Raw genomic sequence first — 20,967 nt, 5'->3', positions numbered from 1 at the left:
TATAGATAAAGGACATTTTATAAACAAGGGTTTGTAATGCAGAGTAATAATACTACACAGTTAGCATAGATACAGAGAGGAAACACAACAGTAGTCAAATCAAAGAAAACCTTTGCATAGAAGTCCCAACGCAGTGCAACTGCAGCGTAGGAGAAAAGAGAGGTTTGTGTCTCTGTGAACAATATAGCAAGATATTCTACACCTAACAGTGTATCTTTAATGATTTTTCACCCATTAAAACATTGGTTTGATAAATAAAAGCAGTTATATACAATAAGAAAAGAGGATGATGGGAAGGAGAAGTAGCTACAAGTAGGAAGGGGGGCGTTTTTGGGTACGAAGCCATGCAGGGGGTCATCTTGAAGCAGTTTTTTGGCAGATCCAGGACCAGGTATGACACATCTGTTGATAAGAGCCCGATGATGTGAATGAATCCTGGTTCTGATGGGAGGCTAGGGGGAAAATGTATAGTTTTAATGTGATAGCCCTGTGCAGGTGACATCCAGGGAGTGCTGTGATGATTATTGTCTCCTCCCTCTGATTCTTGTGCCTCTTTGAAGGTAGTATAGATTCATTTAGAGCCCTTTGAAGATCGTCTCGAGCCTTTTCTCATTTCTCTATTTACCGCCTCATAAACTCCTAGATCCGAGACCAGTTAGGAGCAGTCGATGAGGTGCTAAACTGAGAAAGGGCTTGTGTGAGGCTTGGTGCAGATTTGTTTTTCCACTTTACGGCCAGAAGCCACTCGCCACCTGGGGGCAGAGTTCATATGTTCAAAATCTGTCTTAAAAACCCTTTAAAGTAGTAGTTCGAGTCAAGCGAGTGGATTCCTCCTCCAGTTCGGGAGGAGTTTTCCCTTAAAGGGCACTATTCCAGTTGTAGAGAAAGTTTTATTAACTTTTTTGAAGAGTAGTAATTATACTCTTCATTGGCAACATCAAAGGCACATACACGATAATTACTTTTTTGCTAGCTGTAATGTGCCTTTGCTTTTTTCCCCACATATTTCAATTCTATCCATTTGTGTAACCTGAGTTTTTGTTTTCCCTGCTGTCCTCTCTTTCTCACTAAAGACCAAAACACAGTAAGAGTGAACCTGGTGAGCTTCAAATTTTGTTTTCAAAAGTGCTAGTCATTTCAGTTCAGTTTTTTAAGCATTATAGCATATACTTAAAAAAGTTCAGTTTTTAAAACGGTCATTATCGACTAATTGGTCCAAATGGTGAAAATGCCTCTTAACATTTTATAAAGCTCAAGGGGGCATCTTCATTTAGCTTTTGTTTCTGACTGAAACCCTAGTTAACAATTTATGATCACATAACAAATAAAAAGCTGAGTATTTGTGCTTGAAAAACAACTTGAACGATTAATTAAAACAAATGAGTTGCAGATTTACTCTGCATTTATCAAGTCATAATTTTTACGATCATTGTAGAGAATTCACGTATTGTGTCTGTATCGTTTCTATGGAAACCCATATCCAGTTGGCTCTTAATGTGTTTCAGCTTCAGGTCAATGATTGTTTTAATAGCTTAGTTTTTTGAGGTTTCCTTTAAGTCCATGAGACGCTTCTGTTGTCATTTTCTTCTCTGTTGTTGTCCAGCATAGCGCTTAAAAGCCTCAGATGTTTTACTGTGAAATCACATGTTCTTTATTCCAGTTATAAAAGGATTGCAGGAGGCTGCTGCAGAGACCCTGTGGGGTAAACACAGCTCTGGTGGACGTTTCCGCCACAGTTTGAGTCGCAGTGTAGCGCCCTCCGGTGGGCGAGAGGGCTAGCTGCGCTTTGCAGTCACCTGCTGCCTGAGCTTCTCCCTCCTCTTCTTCTCAATCAGCCTGGAAAGCAGAGAATAAATATAATTTTTTATATATCTGCTGTACAATGTCATCCCATGCCTGTGTTTGAGAATATTCTAAATCAACTTTGCAGATCGAAAAATTATTATTTCAGGATAAGCTGAATAAAGGTAATGGTAAAAAAATGCACATTAAATAACGAACAAATAAAACCTACTTTATATGAACATATAATTCGAATTTGTACTAGCATAAATTTGACTGTGTTTTATGATTGTTGCAGACATTTTAATAGCATACATTTATGGTGACACCATAACGTGACCTTTATTTTATAGTGGACTGATATAGTATGTCATGAAAGTGTATGTGCATGCACAGAAAAATACATTTCATTTAGTATGCAATGAAAAGGTCCAAAAAACCGATATCTTCTTTTGACTTTTTATGATATACTACATATAGACTAGTGGTAGACAGCCTCATTCTAACAAATATGTGGAAAATACAGTAATTAATTGAATTACTCTCTTAGAATTAATAAGAAAAATGTATATAATAAAATGAATAATAAATATGAAACTGTCTGAAAAAATAAAAAAGTACACGCTTCCTTTCTGAATCTTGGTGATCAGTCACCTGCGGTTTCGGGCCTCAACCAGCTCACTCAGCTGGTCCTGAGCTGCTCTGAGCTCCTCCAGGCTCTGCTGGTAGCCCAGGTCCCCGGAACCTGACCTCTCCAGGAGGGACACCTGGTTGGACAGCTCACTGGTTCGATCCCGCAGCCGCTGGATGGACATGTACAGGTTCTCGTCGTCCTCCTCCTGCAGCCACAGTGAGGAACAGAGACGGCAAGGAAAGTGGAAGTTATCATTCATTAACTTCTCTCCTCCCAACTAATTGCATAAATAGTAATACTAAAAATATTAGGTCTGTGCTCCGAAAGCGTGGATGTTTACCATTAATCGCATGGCAGTGAAAAGGCAAAAGGAGGGCTGGGATCGGTAAAAGCTTTATGTATTGCACTGACTGGAGCCCACTAGACATCAGGAAGCAGTCATCTTAACCTCGATGTTAAGGAACAACTGCACTTGCTGGCTTTAGATGCGGTGAAAGCGGAGGAAAGATATTCTGCCGAACCATGCACCAGTTTCTTGAAGTTGCACAGGAGGGGGAGATAGCGGACAGGGTCACCACGGTAGCAACAGATGGTGCTCACAGTATGATAACAGCGGAGATAAAATGCCCTGTGTAGCCCACATTGTACAAAGGAGAATCACATCGGCTTTCCATGACTGGCTTTATAGATGCTTTAGCTAAGTGTCGGAAATTGTCGAACTTCATGCCAATAATTCACAAAACATCTATCTTACACATTACCCATGCATTTCTTTATCAGAACACCACATTACATTGTTTTATCCCCAAAACCTGGTTTACAGTACCTTTGCATTGACGATCTCAATGTGGACCAGAAGAGATGCCAACTCCAGCTCTTCACTGTAGCTGTTCTTCAGGGGGATGCTCCTGTAGCCTGAACACACACAAGACTATATAAACACGTTGTGAAATATGAATACAGTTCTACAGTTAACTGTAGTTAGCTGGCTGTGTTTCTGTTGTGATTGGTTAACCGCTTAGAGATGTCCCGCCCTCTTAGCCTATCACGTACGATGGGTTGGAACGATAGCCAATAGAAAGCGAGTAATCGTGTCCCTATGTAACGGAGGTAAACAACTGTAATAACCGGATCATCGGTTTTTGTTCTTCTTTGAGTTTCGTTTAACTGTATGTCATTGTGTTATGTATGCCAAGTAACAAATTAATTTCGAAAAATGCTAATACAATAAAACATGTGTTTTTCAAGGTGTGTCTTTGTATTATATCACTTTTATATATAACATCTAGATGTGCATGCTTTGTTGGCCTCTTCCCTCAGAACATTTCTGACTGTTGGCTTTGAACAGAACTTAACTATGACATTAGTACTGGGGGTTATGCTATTATTCCACATTCACCTGTACGTAGCAGACGGACGGGGTAGGTGGCATGTGCCAGGAAGTTAGGATCGCTGAACATGTCCTCCTCGTAGACCGTGAAGCGCAGAAAGGAGAAGGTGGGGTTGTGGATGTCGAACACAAACTGCCTCTGCACCCACACAGGGTTCAAACCGTTATCAGCTGGGGAGCAGGAGGACAGATGATCAGCCCTCAGGCACTGAACACATAAAAGTAAATCAAGTATGTAGCAGCAACGACGGCAGCGCGTTGTCTTACCCACAACGTCCGTCTTGCATTTGCAGCTGTCGTGTTCTGCTCCACAGATCTCCACCTCCACAAAGGGACAGACAATGCTGCGGCCATTTTTAGGCAGGTGACGGGCTCCAAGCACCTGATTCAAGAAGAGAAAAGAAGTGTGAAAAGCAGATACAACACTGAACATCTCAATTTTAAGTTTGAAGAGACTGTTGTTGCTGCTATAATTTAACTCATTTTAAATCAATAAAGTACATTTATCCATCTTAATCCAAGACAACTCATTAATAATAATGATATCTAAAAGCACTTTTTTTAATGTTATTTTATATATTTTTTAAAGTTCTTCCATTTGGTTTTTTTTGGGCAGTGTGCATGTTGATATCTGACTTGTTATGAGTTCATGCAATGCTTGATTGTGCTTCCTGCTGTTTCTAAGATTCTTATTACACTATATTTAGTCTCCGGGCACAGAGGACTACTGTTTTTTTCATTTAAACATAAGGATAGAAAAAAACCATCAAGAATAAACTTACACATGGGCTAAAGAAAATGTGTTTTCTTTTTTTATCCAGAAATTATGGATCTGACCTGTAACTGGACAGTGATTGGCTCCACATGTAAGGTGTCCTTGTCGAAAGGGTCGAAGGCGTCGTCTCTCATGACCTCAGGCTGAGGAACGAAGCCGCTGCTACCTCCCAGCATGAACAGCGACTGGTTCAGCTGCATGGGTTTATCTACACACACAAACATTTCATATTTATCAAACAAATGTACTTTTTTAATCATACAACTCACATCCTGTGGGCTGATTTTGAATACCATGAGTAGTGTTGTGAACATTGGAATTAGAAAGCACAAAATTAAAATTGCCTTTACTGTGGACAATTATTTTTCAAATAAAAAAAGAATCTGTCAAATCCAAATGATCCAGTCTTCTAAATCTTCAAAATCGACCCACAAAGAGTACAAATATGGAAATGTTCTTGTTAAAATTGCAATTTCTATCCTGAAAATATAAAAAATAGATTCAGCATCCTCACCCCCAAAGTTTTCCAAATCGGCCAAATTATTTTTTAGCTACTGACCCTATAACGGTTCTTCATGGTAATTAAATCAACTTGCAAGTTATCAATGGCAGTTTCTAAGTGCTGGGGACCCGTACTATAAATTATAACATAAAACTTTGGTGTACTCAACATTTCCGTGTTCAGGTCTCTAGGAGCTGGCAACTAGACTGTTAACTTGTAACTAGAAACTTAAGAGTTTGATTAGCAGCGGAAAAACTGCAAGTTGTAATTTAAAATCATTGAATAAAACATTGAATACGAGGAAAACATTTTATAATATCTTCTTATTGATAATTGCTTGTATATCCCCTTCTCTTTGTAAATGCTGTGTAAACGTACATATTTCTGCACACTGACCTGGGGTCTGGAAGTTGAGTGCAACCAGCTGGGAGCCGCAGAGCCACATGGGCAGCGGGTCGTAGTTGGACGAGTCCAGCCTCTGCCCTCGGGGATAAACTCTAGAGAGCTGCCGGCGGTTGTACTGCAGGAAAGCGCTTCCCTTTGCTGCGGGTCGCAAACTTCTCCGCCTTTGTCTCCGGGAAGGAGGACATGTCCCGGTAACACGCCCTCTCTGTCCCGATCTCTGGAAGCAGCAGCAAATCGAAAGAAAAAGGATTAAACACGGAAACTTTTGAAGTGGTGCAAGAGAAGAAGAGCGAGCAGTTTGATCCTTACTGTCCTCGTTGAAGGGGACGGGTCTGCAGTAGACCACGAGCTCAGACAGCTCCACCGCGATCTTCTTCCTCCTCTCCATCTGCTTCTCCTCCTGCATCTGTTACCATGGAGGTACTGTTCAGTCATTACAAAAAGAGCCTTTGAAATATTGGATTACTTTTGAAAGAGCAGCAATACTTTCAAAGGATTTATTCGGAAATTGCATTGACTTGACTAACCAATCAGTGGCTTTCATACTCATACTTACTATACTAATACTGTATACTTGTGATTATTCACCTGTGCAATAGTAATGCTGTACAACTAAGAATTATCACTGTGCATTTTTAGCAATAATATGGTTCATTATCGTTTCTTTTCATTACAATCTTTATTTCGAACAGAATTAAACAAAAAATAAAATGTTGAACAGAATACCGCATTGGTAGAACACAGTTTGTTTTATATGTATACAGTATATTCAAATATATTTATATGTTTAACAAAAATAATAATAACATTTTCCAAAAATCAATATCTTTATTATAATTTATGAGGAAATGTATATATTGTTAAATTCACATTTGACATATTTATTGTTGCTATTTATAGAAGTAAAATGTGCAAGTTTCTACTATTTTTTACTTTATTCTTTTTTATATTTGTATGTTTATTTTATTTTTATTGGAGCAACTGTCATAAAAACTCATTTCCTCACAGAATAAATAGTTTGGAATCTGATGGTTAAAAACGTATGTCTGTAATATTGCTCCTTTTCCCACAACATTAGGTTTGAGTCCCTCCCTGCGTACTGACCCGTGCGTCAGCGTTCTGTGTGGCCTCTCTGATCTTGGACACCCAGCCCGTCAGGTCCTCCAGAGTGTCAGCAGCCACGTCCAGGGTCTGCACCGGGTGAGAGGACGGCTGCTGAGACTGGATAGTGATCACGTAGGGGCGCGAGTTCTTCCCGTCTTTCTGCACCACTGGACAGAGCGATAGAGAGAGGAGGAGGCAAGTTAAGAGAGAGAGAGTTCTTGTATATATCATATTACATTTACATATATATAGACTCTTCTTGCACTATTTGTATTTTATTTGTTTTGTTTAATTTATTTATATTCTGTTATTTCTTTCATTATTTTTATTGTTTTATGTCCTATTATGTTGCATTCCTAAAGGAGCTGTGCATATGACAACAAAGCCTTGAATCTTGAATCTTGTTAGAGTTTTTATTTCTTTATTATTGTAAGACAATAAATTCAAAAAAACACAACAGATCTTTGTTTGGCTCTGAAGCATGTGTTTATGGGACTCACCGACATGGCAGGTGGGTACATCAATAAAGCCCTTAAGAAATGTCCCAAGAGGACTGTTCTCTGTGGACTGAGACAACAACAACAAAAAAATTAGGACTGGAAACACCAGCTGATCATTTTGTTACAGCTCAGCACTCACTCACCACCTCGTCCGGCTCTCTGGAGGGGGAGCTGGGGACTTCCTCCACGTAGTTTGCAGGAAACCACAGCTGCTTCTTCCCTCCGTAGTCACCTCGCCACCTAAACACACCACACAGGTTCAAAAGGAGCTGCTGTAGGTGTGATGATGTGGCGTAACAGATGCACGGGAGGTCACATGGTACACTGAGATGCACTCACCAGCCGCCCTCCTGCTTCTCCACACTGACGATGAGCGCCTGTTTGGGGAAGCAGAGCTCGTCCTCCCTCTGAGCTCGATAGTCGTACAGAGCTTTGACCGTGCACTGAAACAGGAGAGAACCATGAGTGCGTCTGCCATTGTGCACTTTTATATATGACCACTAGGGGATGTCAAAAGTCAGACATTTAAAAAATCCTTTACATCTTGTTTCTATTTCCAAACATCCTTTTCTTCCTTCAATGTGTCTTCCTTTGTTTGATTCATTGCTAACAGAGGTGGGAAGTAACTAAGTACATTTACTTGAGTACTGTACAATTTTGAGATACTTGTACTTTACTTGAGTATTTCCATTTTATGCTACTTTGTAATTCTACTCCACAACGATTCAGAGGTAAATGGCGTACTCTTACTCCACTATATTTATATAATATCGTAAGTTACTCCACAGATTTGGATTAATGATGTGAAATGTAATCAACCCTTAAATCAAAATTTAGATACACCTGGAGTAAATTTACAATCTACCCTGCCGTATACAAAGTTTACCAGCTTTGATAACACTTGCAATGTAATGCAACGAAAATTATAAATCAAAGCATACCATATTATTATGAAATACGCCATTACGCAGAATGAGTACTTTAAGTATATTTTGATGCCAATACTGTTTTACTTTAACTTGAGTATCATTTTGATTGCAGGACTGTTACTGTAACAGAGTATTCTTACACTCTGGTACTTCTACTTTTACTCAAGTTCAAGATCTGATTACTTCTTCCATCTCTGATCGCTAACTCATTCTGAAGCAAAAAAGGCTCAAGAAAAAAAGAGTTCAAGAGTATCACCCAACAGGGAAACTAAACTCTTCTCTTCCATAGAATAACATTTTATGACATAAGAAAATAACTAAGTAATAAGTAAATGAAAAAAGTTAATTTGGCTAAGGAATTAATAATTATTGCTCTGGAATAAATACTGAAATAAAAAATCCATATAAGCTACAAAAGTAAACCACTCCGCTAATCATGTATTGAATGACATGATAATTATTAGATAACTAACACTGAATAAAACAGGAAGAACAGTTTTCCACTTCAGTTTTTTTTTTTTTTTTTACACACACACATGCGCACATAGTTGTAAATTCACATATAGTTCACACACAGTTACAGTATACACATGCATCGAGAGTATCCATCCACAGTTCAGGCAGTCTCACTTACCCGAGCTGTGGGCATCTTATTGGCCTCCACGTAGAAATGAGGGGTTCGGACCTCGTACAGCGCCCCGTAGTCCAGCTCCTAAGACGTACATGACACATAATACTGCTTACTGCTGAGGTTTAATGCTGCTATTAAACTCTTGAGGCATTAAAGGCTGAAATACACATGTATGAAGGTCATTTAACAGCAAATATCAGCTGTGGCATTTATGTTCTGCACGTAAGAATTATTGCTACATAAAATGTATATTTTAGAATTGTATTTTTTCTGCTTTCGAATCAGCCAGGTAACTTGAATATGTAAACTATCTCAGTGGTAACCATACATGACTTTAATGTCAGACACTAGTTTGTTGCATGAAAAGCTACTTTTAGGTGCAAATTGATCGAAATCCATAAAATGAAGCACGCTAATGTATTCTTTAGGTGTTTATCAGCAAGAACGTAAGACAATTACTAGTTGATTGATAAAAAAAACAATGTATGGTTGGATTGTGATGGACATTATTGTTCAATTTTCTGACTTGCTGCATTTTTTTATTACACTGGTTGAATCCATGATTCTGATTGGTATATTCTCACCGCTGCTAAGGAGAACAAACCGTATCGTTTGGATCAAAAGGGCTATGTGCAGTCATATCAATCCGAAGAAAGAAGTTTGGTGAATTTAACGTCAGCTGTGGAGAACAAATCGTTCTCTATCAGAAAACACTATGGAATACTTTTTGAATACTCATATTTATAATTGTGGAGAGCACCTAACTTTGGATGCATGATGGCTAAACTGTCCCTAGTAGAAAAAAGAAACACTGTGGAAGAGAAGGAGGGAGGTTAAAAGCTCAAGAGCGTTGGACGTCAGCAGTTGGTTGAATCTAAGTGGAAAACCCATGCTGCTTAGTGAACTTTAGAGCAGTAATGTAAACATGTAATATGTGATTCCTGATCTGTGTGACTCACCGCGGTTCCCATGCGGTCCAGAGTGTCCTCGTTGATGGGGTAGCGGAGCCTCATCTTGCGGTACAGAGGATGCTTCTCATAGTAGCTCACGAGGTCCACGAGACTCTCGAACTCTGCCGAGCTGCCCAACATGAAGAGGCGGCCTTCCTGCTGAATACGGCAGTGCTTGATCTTCCCCTCCGCCCTGCAGGCGGGTGACCAGAGAAGGAAAATTAGACACAGAAAGTTAAACCAAATTCAAAATAGACTTAATTGATTGTCTGAGGGATTTCTACCTGAAGGAGATAGCATAGGAGTTGTTTTCACTACGTTTTCGTACTAAGAAAGCTCCGTCTCTGGGGACACGCATCAGCATGTGTTCAGCCTGAACACGGGACAGACTGGAGTGGAACCACCTGGAAGACACACAACTATTTTATTAAGTTTTCTTCTCTGCTTTCAAATAAATCAGAAGGGAAGGGACAACGATGACTCACTCCCTGCTTTCGTGTGCGTTGGGCTGAGGGACAGGGCTGACCAGCCGCATCTCGAACTCGTTGCAGCGCAGAGGCGTGTCTCTGTAGTGGCAGATGAGGCGGTACAGGCTGTCGAACACCAGGTTGTCGGTCAGGTAGAAGCGGGTGGAGCCTGACTCCTGGCGGGAGTGGATCCTGCAGTGCTGGACTCGACCGGAGCGCCTGGAGGAGGAGGCAAAGTTAGTGTCTCCATCTCTACCAATCTGTTATAAAACTGTGGCAGGCTGAAGACAAAGGAAACGTTCCAACCAGATTACAGATACAATATCTCAAACTCATCAATTCGTAACATGTAAACCATATATCTTGTGGCCTTTCGGCATAAAAGTTGACTCAAAAATGTGTTTGAAAGTAAATTCAGAGGTCCGGTGGTGACGCTGAAGCGAATGGCAGCCTAAACACCCCGCTCCTAACCGGTCAGATATGTATCCCCTTTGAAGAACATTAGATTTAAAAAAAAACTACCCTGAAACTTATCATGGAAGGGGATAAACAAAAAACTACTAAATGTAAACAAGACTCAAGACGCGATAGAGGAGAGACTGTCGAAGAAAAATACTACAGCGACGAGGAAAGCAATGAGAACAATGGCGGCGCTGACGAGGAAGAAGCTAACCCCGTCATGCAGGCCATCTTCAACGAGATTCGTGCACTCAGGTCGGATGTTAAAAGTGAAATGAGTGAATTTCGGCTTTCCTTTCGTAACGACATGAAGAACGAGTTGAACGAGTTTAGAGGAACCAACCGTAAACTCCAGGAAACTACAGGTGAGCTACAAGCCACCATTGCAAGAGTGGGTGAAGCCGAACAGCGTATCCGACATTGAAGACTGGCACACGGCAGCGAAGGAGGCTCTCACCCAGGCGCTGGAGAACCAGGAGGCCCTGCAGGCTAAGCTGACCGAGCTAGAAGCACGCTCGCGCCTGAACAATTTCCGTATAGGCTATACGGAGTACCGGAGGAATCGGAGGGGCCCAATCTATCGGAGTTTGTAACGAAGCTCATAAAATCAGAAGTCGGCCCGGCGGTCGCGGATATTGACCTCGGCATACAGCGCTGCCACCAGGCTCTTGCCCCAAAGCCTCCCCAAGACGCACCGCCGAGATCACTGGTGATTTGCTTCCTCGAGTTCAGAGTGAAAGATCAGGTACTGCATACGGCGTGGAGAAAGAAAGATGTACGTTACGAGGGGAAAATGATCTATTTTGATCATGATTACCCCCCCCCCCCCCCGAAATACTGAAGAAAAGAAAGGCATATGTGGGGATTATGAGAGAGCTTAAAGCCAAAGGAATCCGCTTCCAAACGCCACATCCAGCTAAACTGAAGGTGTTCTTTGACAGCGGCACACAGATCTACGAGAGCGCGGCAGAGGCGGTTAAAGACCTGAAGAAGAGAGGATTCCCTATGGAGAATGTTAAGGAGCCCAACCCTGCAGCGCTGAAGCAGCGGAGATTGGCAACGTGGGAGAAGGCAGGTGCAGATCGCAGGTGGTGGTTCAAGGGCGGATAAGAGAGAGACTACGGAGCTTTCAGCGTGCTCCACCCGGAACAACTGCTGCTGGCGAGTGAAACACCTGAGGGTAAACATCTCCACACATTGCGGGAAAATGCTTACAACTTAATTTTCAGTCTACTAAAAGAATTAGATTAAAAGTTTTCAATTTATCCTTTTACCTGAGAAGATAATTCCCGTGTTTTTCAACTCTTTTCCAATTTACAAAGATAATAAATATTATTGTTTACTGTTCTTGACAAGATGGAACTTTATACCGGTTATGGAGAAACTGACTTAAAAGAATGTCACCGGTGCACAGTATCTCTTCTGATACTGACGAGAGGCCCTTGATGGACGCGAGGATTTCCTCTCAATTTGAGGTTTCATTTTAACTTCGGACTTGGAAGTCTTTGTTTTTTGTTTCTCTGTTTTTTTGTTCACTGTTCTTGTTCGGGATATCATGGGTAATGTTACACAGGTGTACACAGGTTGAAAAGAGTGTGCATCATCAGGAATATAAGATAGTCACACTAAATGTCAATGGGCTGCATAATACGATCAAAAGGAGTAAAATTATAGTTAAAATGAAACGAGAAAAGCTCCAGGTAGTTTTTTGGCAAGAGACCCATCTGTCCTCTTTAGAACATGAACAATTAAAAAAACTTGGATTTCAAAATACCTATTACTCATCTCACAAATCAGGTCGTAGGAGGAGAGTGGCTATACTGATCCCTAATGCAGTAAATTTAGAATTTATTTCAGAAGTGAAAGACAAGGAAGGGAGATTTGTTTTAGTAAAAGGTAAATTAGACAATGAAGAAGTCACTTTACTTAATGTGTATGCCCCCCCAGGGAGCAAAAAAATGTTTTTCAAGAAACTATTCGAATTGATAGCTTTGGAAACACAAGGAATTCTAATTTGTGGTGGTGATCTCAATGTCCAACTCCATCCAAAATTAGATACATCTAATCAACGCCAAAAGAAAAGTCCAAATGCCATTTTGGTCCAGCGGATGCTTGCAGAGCTGGGTCTGATTGACGTGTGGAGAGAGTCTCATCCAGGAGAAAAACAATTCACCTATTATTCCCCGTGTCACTCTGTATACACAAATTGATTATTCATTTATGTATAAATCAGACTGGCACAGAGTCAGGGACTGTACAATAGGGATTAGGGATGTATCTGATCATTCAGGGGTGTACTTAACCCTGCACCTAACTAAGCAATGGAAAAATACACTTTGGAGACTTAATACGAGCATTGTAAATGACAAAACAGTGCAGAAACTACGGAAGAGTATTAGGGCCACATGAAGAGAAAATATTTTTTAAATTTCTGAGAAAAAAAGTCGAAATTTTTGAGAAAAAAGTCGAAATTTTCAAGAAAAAAAGTCAGAAATCTGCCAGGAATGGCGGAAGTGTGCTACTAGTCCTTCACAACAGAGCTGGTTCGTGTTTGGTTTGCTGCTGAAATGGTAGACTTAATTGAGTGTTATTTCAGGATTGGGTTAAATAACAAGGAGATCCTTGGTGTCTTGGCGCAGAATCACAATATTACTATTTCTATCCGTACGTTAAAGAGGCGTTGTCGCAAACTTGGTCTTTTCAGGAGGCGTAATCAGACCGACATAGACCAAGTGATAGCCTTCGTGCAGGAGGAACTGAGGGGAAATGGCCAGATGCAGGGGTATCGTTGGCTGCACCTTCGAGCATTTCAGAGGGGATTGGTAGTCTCGCAAGAAACAGTAAGGCAGATCATCAAAGCACTTGATCCACACGGGGTAGAAATGAGACGGGCCCATCGTCTGAGGCGGCGTCTGTATACAACCCGCGGGCCTTGGGGCAGTTTGGCATATGGATTCATATGACAAATTGAAGCCATTTGGGATTTGCATCAACGGGTGCATCGATGGCTACAGTCGTTATGTCTTATGGATGGAGGCTTACACCACCAATAATGATCCCAAAGTCATTGCTTCCTACTACCTCCAGTGTGTTGAGCGTGTTGGGGGCTGTCCAGAGCGGCTGCGAGCTGACAGGGGCACTGAGAACGGTCACGTTGAGGGCATGCAAAACTTCCTAAGAAGAGAACACGGCGATGCATTTGCCGGCGAAAAGAGCTTCCTGTACGGCCGCAGCACTGCAAATCAGCGCATCGAATCCTGGTGGGGTATCCTTCGAAAGCAGAGCGTCCAATTTTAAAATCACTGACTTCTTAAATGGTTTCGGAAGCGTTTACTTAAAACTCATTTTACTTATTGTTTTCAATGTACTCAAGTACACTGAGCAGCTCAAGTTCCAACAAACAACACATAGGCCTATTGTGTTCAAACAGCACATAGGCCTACACCATATAAAACATGACAGCTTTACAAAAATACAAAAAAGTACAAATACAAAAAAATGCATACAACAAAAGGCCTTATGGGTTATGTAGTGCTGGAGAACAGTATACATAAAAGTATAGATCAATATTTCAAGAGGAATAACTTTCAAATGCATGTAGAAACATTTATGACCAATATGCATGTGACAAGCCAAAACATACAAATCTCAGTCAGACTCAAATACATAGGCCTAAACACAATTTGTGTTCAATGAACACATAGCCTAAACTGTATAAAACATGAGTGCAATTATACAATTGGCTGTATAATTAAAAAAACAGCTGAAGTGCTAGAGAACATAAACATATATGTTACAGAATTAACGTTTCAGGTAGCAGCGTTTTCAAAGCCCTGTAAAAACATCCCTGAGCAATATGCATGTGACAGGGCAAAACATCAGAAGCCTAGACAATGTCCATAACCCAGATGTTGCTGTCCAAAACAGCACTGAATTCTGATCTAAAATCTGGGAAGTTATCGTAACTATCTGACACCTCCAGGACAAATCCACGTGTGGCCAATAGGCCTCCTGGAGAAGTCTGACATTTTTGTAAAGACAACCTGGATTTTGGTACAAGTGATTATATCACTACCAGTTGTGAAACGCAGGAATTTTCCGAGATGGTCCTCGTCTAACTCTCTAAGATATCTTCTCAAGTGGTTTTCCACCTCTCGCTGTTTTGAGGTCATGACCTCTTGGAAGTCAAGTAGACCTTGAACTCGTCTTGGATTGGGTCTGAGTGCCTGATAGCGTGCCAGTAGGTCATCATGAGCAATGTTGACCTTTCCATACATCACCTGCTTCCAACAATCAATTACATACCTATGTTTTTGTACTAGTTCTTTATGTGCAATCTCCTTCAGGATCTGTGGAAGCGTTTCCGCTTTGATCATCTTTCGGCACTCGTAGTTCTCAAGGACTTCCATGAGCTCGCTGGGATCCACTGATGAGAAATCCTCAAGCGCCTTTTTGAGAATGTCCTGGTCCTGAATACTCACATACTGAAGGAAGCTTTCTAGGAGGTTGCTGCACACAGATCCATGAAAGAGGTCCTCCATCAGAGGAAGAGCTAATTTTATCGGCAAATACTGACATGTTTGTAAACCTGAAAGCAAAATTCTGGCAATGGCCTTCCAGGTTTCACAGCTAAAGTCATGCCTAATGAATGGAACTTTGACTGCTGTTCCAACAGTACAGCGATCATAAAATTCTTGCCAAAAAGAACAGTAAATATCTCTGACAACACCTTCGCCAATCCCCTTTTCTACACTGTTATCTGGAAGTATTCTTCTCATAATTAATGGGCGTGTGAGCAAAGTAGGATCCATGAACTCCTTAATCAACTCATTTAGGCAATTACTATGGTGTATGGTTATTATTTTGGCGAGACTGGCCTGTGATGTGGAGCCAGGTAGTTGTGCTGGAGATGCATCATTGGATACTGTTGATGTGGAGAGCAGTTGCTCAGGTGGTGGGTCCATCCATGACTTGCTGAAGTGAGGAGGCAGAATGCAATGACGAGGAAACATCCGAGGTTATGAGTGGCTGTGGCTGCAGTTGGTGTTGGGGCTTAACCCAAAATCAAATGGTTCTGTGTCATTGTCAGCGTCAGTTTCAATTTCACGACAACCCGGACCAAAGGTTACTTCCGATTCAATGTCAGTTACCAGGTCACATTTAAACAGTGTGCCATATCGTATGCCAGTGATTGTATCACCATCCTCTTCCTCTTGTACTCTTTCACTTTTATTCTGCTCTGAATCACACTTCAGTAAGAAACAGATTCAACAGGAATTCGAAACATATTTTTAAAATAATGATTACGGAGAGGTGTCTCCAAATACTTTATGGGATGCAGCAAAGGCAGTTGTTCGAGGCAAAATTATTGCCCTCACAGCCTTTTGTAAAAAGGAAAAACAGAGACAACTTGTTGAACTACAAGAGGAAATGAAGTCATTAGAAACTAGACACATGGAACAAAGAGATCCTCAGATATTAACTAAAATAAACAAAATTAAACAGGATATAAATGGTATATATGATGAAGAAATTGAAAAACAACTTTTACCAAACAAAAGTATTATGAGACGGGGCATAGGGCAATGAAACTACTTTCTTGGAGGATTCGAAAACAACGTGAGAAAAATATGATTTATAAGATTAGAAACCCCAAGACACAAAAGGTTTGCATTGAATCAGAGGACATTCAACATGCCTTTGAACTATATTATAAGGAACTATATACCCTACCAGCCATGGCAGATACTACAACAATAGAGACTTTTCTAAGTTCACTGGATTTACCATCTATAGGAGAACAACAAAATAAGGAAATTATGGCTGAGATAAATAACAGCAGAAGAACTGAACTGACAGACAATACAGATAATACCTGTCCTGCTTAATTGTTTCAACCATACACTGAGAACAGGGGAAACCCCCCATCATGGAAGGAAGCAGTTATCTCTATCATCCCGAAAGAAGGAAAAGATCAAAAGGAATGCAGCTCATACAGACCAATATCAGTCTTGAATGTAGACTATAAATGATTTTCTTCAATTCTATCTAAGAGACTGGAATCCATTGTCCCAGAGCTGGTAGATTTAGACCAAACAGGCTTTGTATTAAACAGACAGACACAGGATAATTTAAGGAGAACACTACAGGTGGTGAGTCATATTACCTCAGAAAGTATCAGTGCAATGTTAATCAGCCTAAATGCCGAAAAGGCATTTGATTCGGTGGGTTGGGAATATTTATACAGGGTACTTGCAAGATTCGGCTTCAAAGATGGTTTTATTAAATGTATTAGAGCGTTATACTTCTTTCCAACAGCCAGGATCAGGGTTAATGGACACCTGTCACAAACTATTCATTTGGAAAGAGGGACACGCCAAGGCTGTCCCGAGTCCGACCCTATTCGCATTATTTATTGAACCCCTCGCTCAAGCAATTAGAGAGGACTCTGAGATAAAGGGGACTATGAGTAGAGGAGAAGAACATAAGACTTGTTTGCGGATGATGTTCTGCTTTTTATTACAAGCCCAGACTCAAGCATCCCCAAACTGATGTCCCTACTAAAAAAATATAATCTATATTCTGGATACAAGCTTAATATCCAAAAAACCCAAACCCTCACATTTAACTATAGTCCCCACCCAGATACTAAAAGGAAATATCATTTTAAATGGGACTCGCCCAAAATAAAATATTTAGGAATAAACATTACTAAAGATATGTCAAAACTTTTTGAAAACAACTACGGCCCCATTAATAAAGACATCAAATCTGATGTTTCTAGATGGACCCTCCTCCCACTGGATATGAGTAATAGAGTAGAAATCATTCAAATGAATGTGTTGCCACGGCTTCTTTATCTCTTCCAGTCTTTGCCTTTAAACAATTTGATGAGTGGAATGCCTGGATCTCAAGGTTCATTTGGAACAGTAGACGACCTAGGGTTCAGTTCAAGACTCGGCAGCTGAAAAAAGAGAAGGGAGGAAGAGCTCTACCATGTTTACAGGATTATTATTATTATGCTGCACAATTTAAACCCTTAGTATACTGGTGCTCTCCAAATTATGAATCTAAATGGAAGTGCCTAGAAACTACTCAGTTAAAAATTCCAATACAATCTATAATAGGAAACAAAAACCAAGCTGAAATACATTATAACAGCTTGAATCAATGGACTGTTTTCACTCTTAAGCTATCGTTTAAGGTTTTGAGGAAGTTAAGAATAGAGAAACAGGTTAGAGTCTTGAATTGGATAGCATATGATCCAGAATTTGAACCTGCTAGATTGTACGGGGGTTTTAAACAGTGGGTTAGGAGGGGTATCACTTCTTTTTGTTCCCTCATCTCAAACAGTACATTTCAGAGTTATGAGTTAATTTCAGCCACATTTGGACTGGAGAAGCAGGACTTCCACAGATACCTGCAGGTCAGAGACTATTATAATAAAAATTACAAATCAAGGAGGGGAAGGAATACAATTTAATTTCTATATTTCAGGAGGCATATAAAAAGAAAGATAATAAAAAGTTGGTCTCAAGAATATACGAAAGTATACAAGCCTCTAAAAATCACTCTACAATATACATTAAACAAAAATGGGAGAAGGAGTCAGAAACACAAATATCAGAAGAGACCTGGATAGAAATATGTGAGACACAGGCGACCACTGCAAATTCAAGATCTTTAAGAGTTCTGCTGGAAGAATGTAGTGAGATTTTTCATAACTCCTAAATTAACAGCACTACAAACAGGCACGCAGAGCCGAGGCTTCTGCTGGAGACACTGTGGTACCCCTATGGCTAGGGATGCTCCGATCAGCATTTTTGGGGGGCGATCCGATCACCGATCACAGGAATCATATATCTGCCGATACCGATACCGATCACCGATCACAGAATAGATGGGAGAATAATAATAATAATCCTCAATGTCCTGTATTTACAATGTAGCCTTGTGCACCACTTAAAGTGGTAAAACCATTTGTACTAAAATAAATAATAAACACAATCAAGATCTTTATGTACCACAATCAACTTTTTATTTGTGTAAACTGTACTAGCTGTATATGTGACAAATAAAGTACCTTTAAACCCTGCCCTGTCAAGAGCAATAGATTAAAATAAATAAAAATAAATAAAATTGACCATAAGGAAACACAATTGATGTCCATTTGATGGGAAAAATAATAATATTTCTCATTATTCTCTACACGAGAGTAGTTCACAGTCTAGATAACCTTAGCACAAACAAACAAACCTTAACTATGAGGCAATAAGCAAGTTCCATTAATGGAACAAAAAACCAAATGTATTCCAATAGATGAAACAAAATAACAGCCTTCCCAAGTTATGCCAACAAAAGTCAAAGACCAAAACTGAGAAAAACAGACTCCAGGGTACTGCTTAGGCTACCATATTTTCTTTTTAAGGTGAGCCTATCTTACTTAATTCTCAAGCATAAATGGCAAGTTTTTCTTGATAAATATGAGCATCTCTGCATTTTTGGAGGTTAACCTATTCCTTTTCTCATCCACAACATGTGCTGCGGTGCTGAATAGTCTTTCGGAATCCACACTGGTGCACGGTGTGCACAAGTAGGCTCGTGCCACTTCTGCAAGTGCGGGGAACCGCTCCTTATTAGCCTGCCAGTAAGCAAGTGGCTGTCCACTATATGGTGTCAGGGGCTCAGAGAGGTAGAGGTTTATCTGTGAGGTGAGTGGAGACTCCTCAGCTCTCAGTTCCTCATTTTCATCTACTAGCTCTGCAAACATAGCTTGTAGAGAGCTGGCAGCTGATTTCTTTTTTTGTGGTGACTTAGACCCACACGCCTCCAAGCTGATGGGTTGTTCAGTGCTGTGGCCTGGAAGGGCAGCCACAACATCCCGAAGCACATCACGCAGGTGTGGCTTGAGATGGTCAGGGAAGTATCGGTCTTTGTATCTTTAAATTGAGAAAAAAAAATCTGAAATTAATTGCATGTTCTGTAGGCTACACAGATCTTCATTGCTAAACACTTAGAACTGCACATCTGAACTGCCACATGGCAAGTAACAACAGACAAAATGTAGAAGAGTGGCAGTGTGTACATTGATTTATTTATCTTTAACCATGAGATCAATCACACATATTCCCCTGGGAACCCTACAGATGCTAAACATGAACCATCTCATTTAATGTAACCTCTGTGAGACTGTAATGAATTTAGATTATTTAGGCTAAGTAAAATAAGTTTGTCTCACCTTGGATCCATAATGGTTGCAACTACATAGAGGTTTTCAGATCCAATGTCAGCAAATCGTCTTCGGACTGCTTCCAGCAATGTTGTTTTTGAAGTTTTCACTCCGTGGTCAGAATCAGCTGTTTTTTCCAGGAGACGTGTGAGGGCTTTAATGGACGGAATAACGTCAGCAGCTGTTGCAGATGATGAGCTGATCTGTTGCGTGAGCTCCTCGAATGGGGCGAGGAGGGATGTCATATTATCGATTAGTTTCCACTGGTTACTAGTGAATGAACACGGCAATTCATAATCAGCGGCATAGGCAGAAAGAGACAGTTTCTGTTCCAAGAGACTCTGGAGCATGTACAAGCTGCTGTTCCATCTTGTTGGGACATCCTGTTGAAGTCTTTTGGTTGTCTGGCCGAGTTGCTTCTGAATATCATGAAGACGGGAGTACGCTAACTGGGAATGTTTAAAATGCCCGACGATGCGTCTCCCTGAACTGATAATATCCGAAATACTTCGCTGTGACAGTACTCCCTCAGAGACAACAAGCTGTAGCGTATGTGCCATACATGGTAAGCTGGGCAAAGCTGCGTCTCTCATGGCTTTTTCCATGTTCCGTGCGTTGTCCCTTAAAACAGCACAGACTTTCTCTCTTGGGATGCTCCAGGACTCAAACATACGCCCGAAGACTCCTGCTAAAGCTTCGGCTGTGTGAGACCCCGTGAATTCTTGGCAGTGCAGTACGAGGTTGTGTCGCTGAAAGTTCGGGTCGATGAAATGCGCTGTTAAACTTAACATCGACATAGGACATGCACTCGACGTCCAAATATCAGTTGTAAAACTGACTGATTTGACATTGTCTTTCAAAAGTCTGTCGATGTGTGTGTAAACGGTCTCGTAAAGATGAGGGAGACATACATCCGTCAGGTATTTACGTCCAGGGGGGGCATAGCGTGGCTCCAGGAATGATATCAACCGGCGGAACCCCGTGTCTTCCACCACAGAAAGAGGCTGCTCGTCAAGTCCAATAAATTCCATGAGCTTTGTTGTAATATCCCTCCACCTTTTACTGTCCCTGCTGTAAGGCTCCAGACGTCTAAACGTTTCACTGACAGTGGGCTGAGTGACGGCGGCCGTCTTTTTTTTTGTCCGGGCTTGTTCCTCATACTCGCCGTATTCTGTTATGTGGCGCGTTCTCAAATGTCGGATGAGGTTAG

At 40.8% G+C, this 20,967-nt stretch overlaps 1 protein-coding gene across 1 annotated transcript in view; it reads right to left on the bottom strand.

Annotated features, from left to right (window-relative positions):
- LOC134869081 (1-phosphatidylinositol 4,5-bisphosphate phosphodiesterase gamma-1-like) overlaps positions 1-20,967 on the bottom strand; it is a 43,680-nt gene continuing 22,713 nt past the window's right edge. The window contains 17 exon segments of the mRNA XM_063890497.1: positions 1-1,836; positions 2,437-2,621; positions 3,243-3,331; positions 3,816-3,977; positions 4,074-4,188; positions 4,644-4,789; positions 5,480-5,612; positions 5,614-5,705; positions 5,798-5,894; positions 6,593-6,759; positions 7,093-7,159; positions 7,236-7,332; positions 7,432-7,535; positions 8,656-8,733; positions 9,612-9,795; positions 9,887-10,006; positions 10,088-10,288. Coding sequence (XP_063746567.1) covers positions 1,776-1,836; positions 2,437-2,621; positions 3,243-3,331; positions 3,816-3,977; positions 4,074-4,188; positions 4,644-4,789; positions 5,480-5,612; positions 5,614-5,705; positions 5,798-5,894; positions 6,593-6,759; positions 7,093-7,159; positions 7,236-7,332; positions 7,432-7,535; positions 8,656-8,733; positions 9,612-9,795; positions 9,887-10,006; positions 10,088-10,288 — 2,098 coding nt within the window. The 3' untranslated portion in view covers positions 1-1,775.

This window comes from Eleginops maclovinus, chromosome 9 (genome assembly GCF_036324505.1).
Source record: "Eleginops maclovinus isolate JMC-PN-2008 ecotype Puerto Natales chromosome 9, JC_Emac_rtc_rv5, whole genome shotgun sequence".
Classification (NCBI taxonomy): domain Eukaryota; kingdom Metazoa; phylum Chordata; class Actinopteri; order Perciformes; family Eleginopidae; genus Eleginops; species Eleginops maclovinus.
Note: the sequence above shows the minus strand (reverse complement) of the source record. Positions and strands in the feature narration are given on the sequence as shown.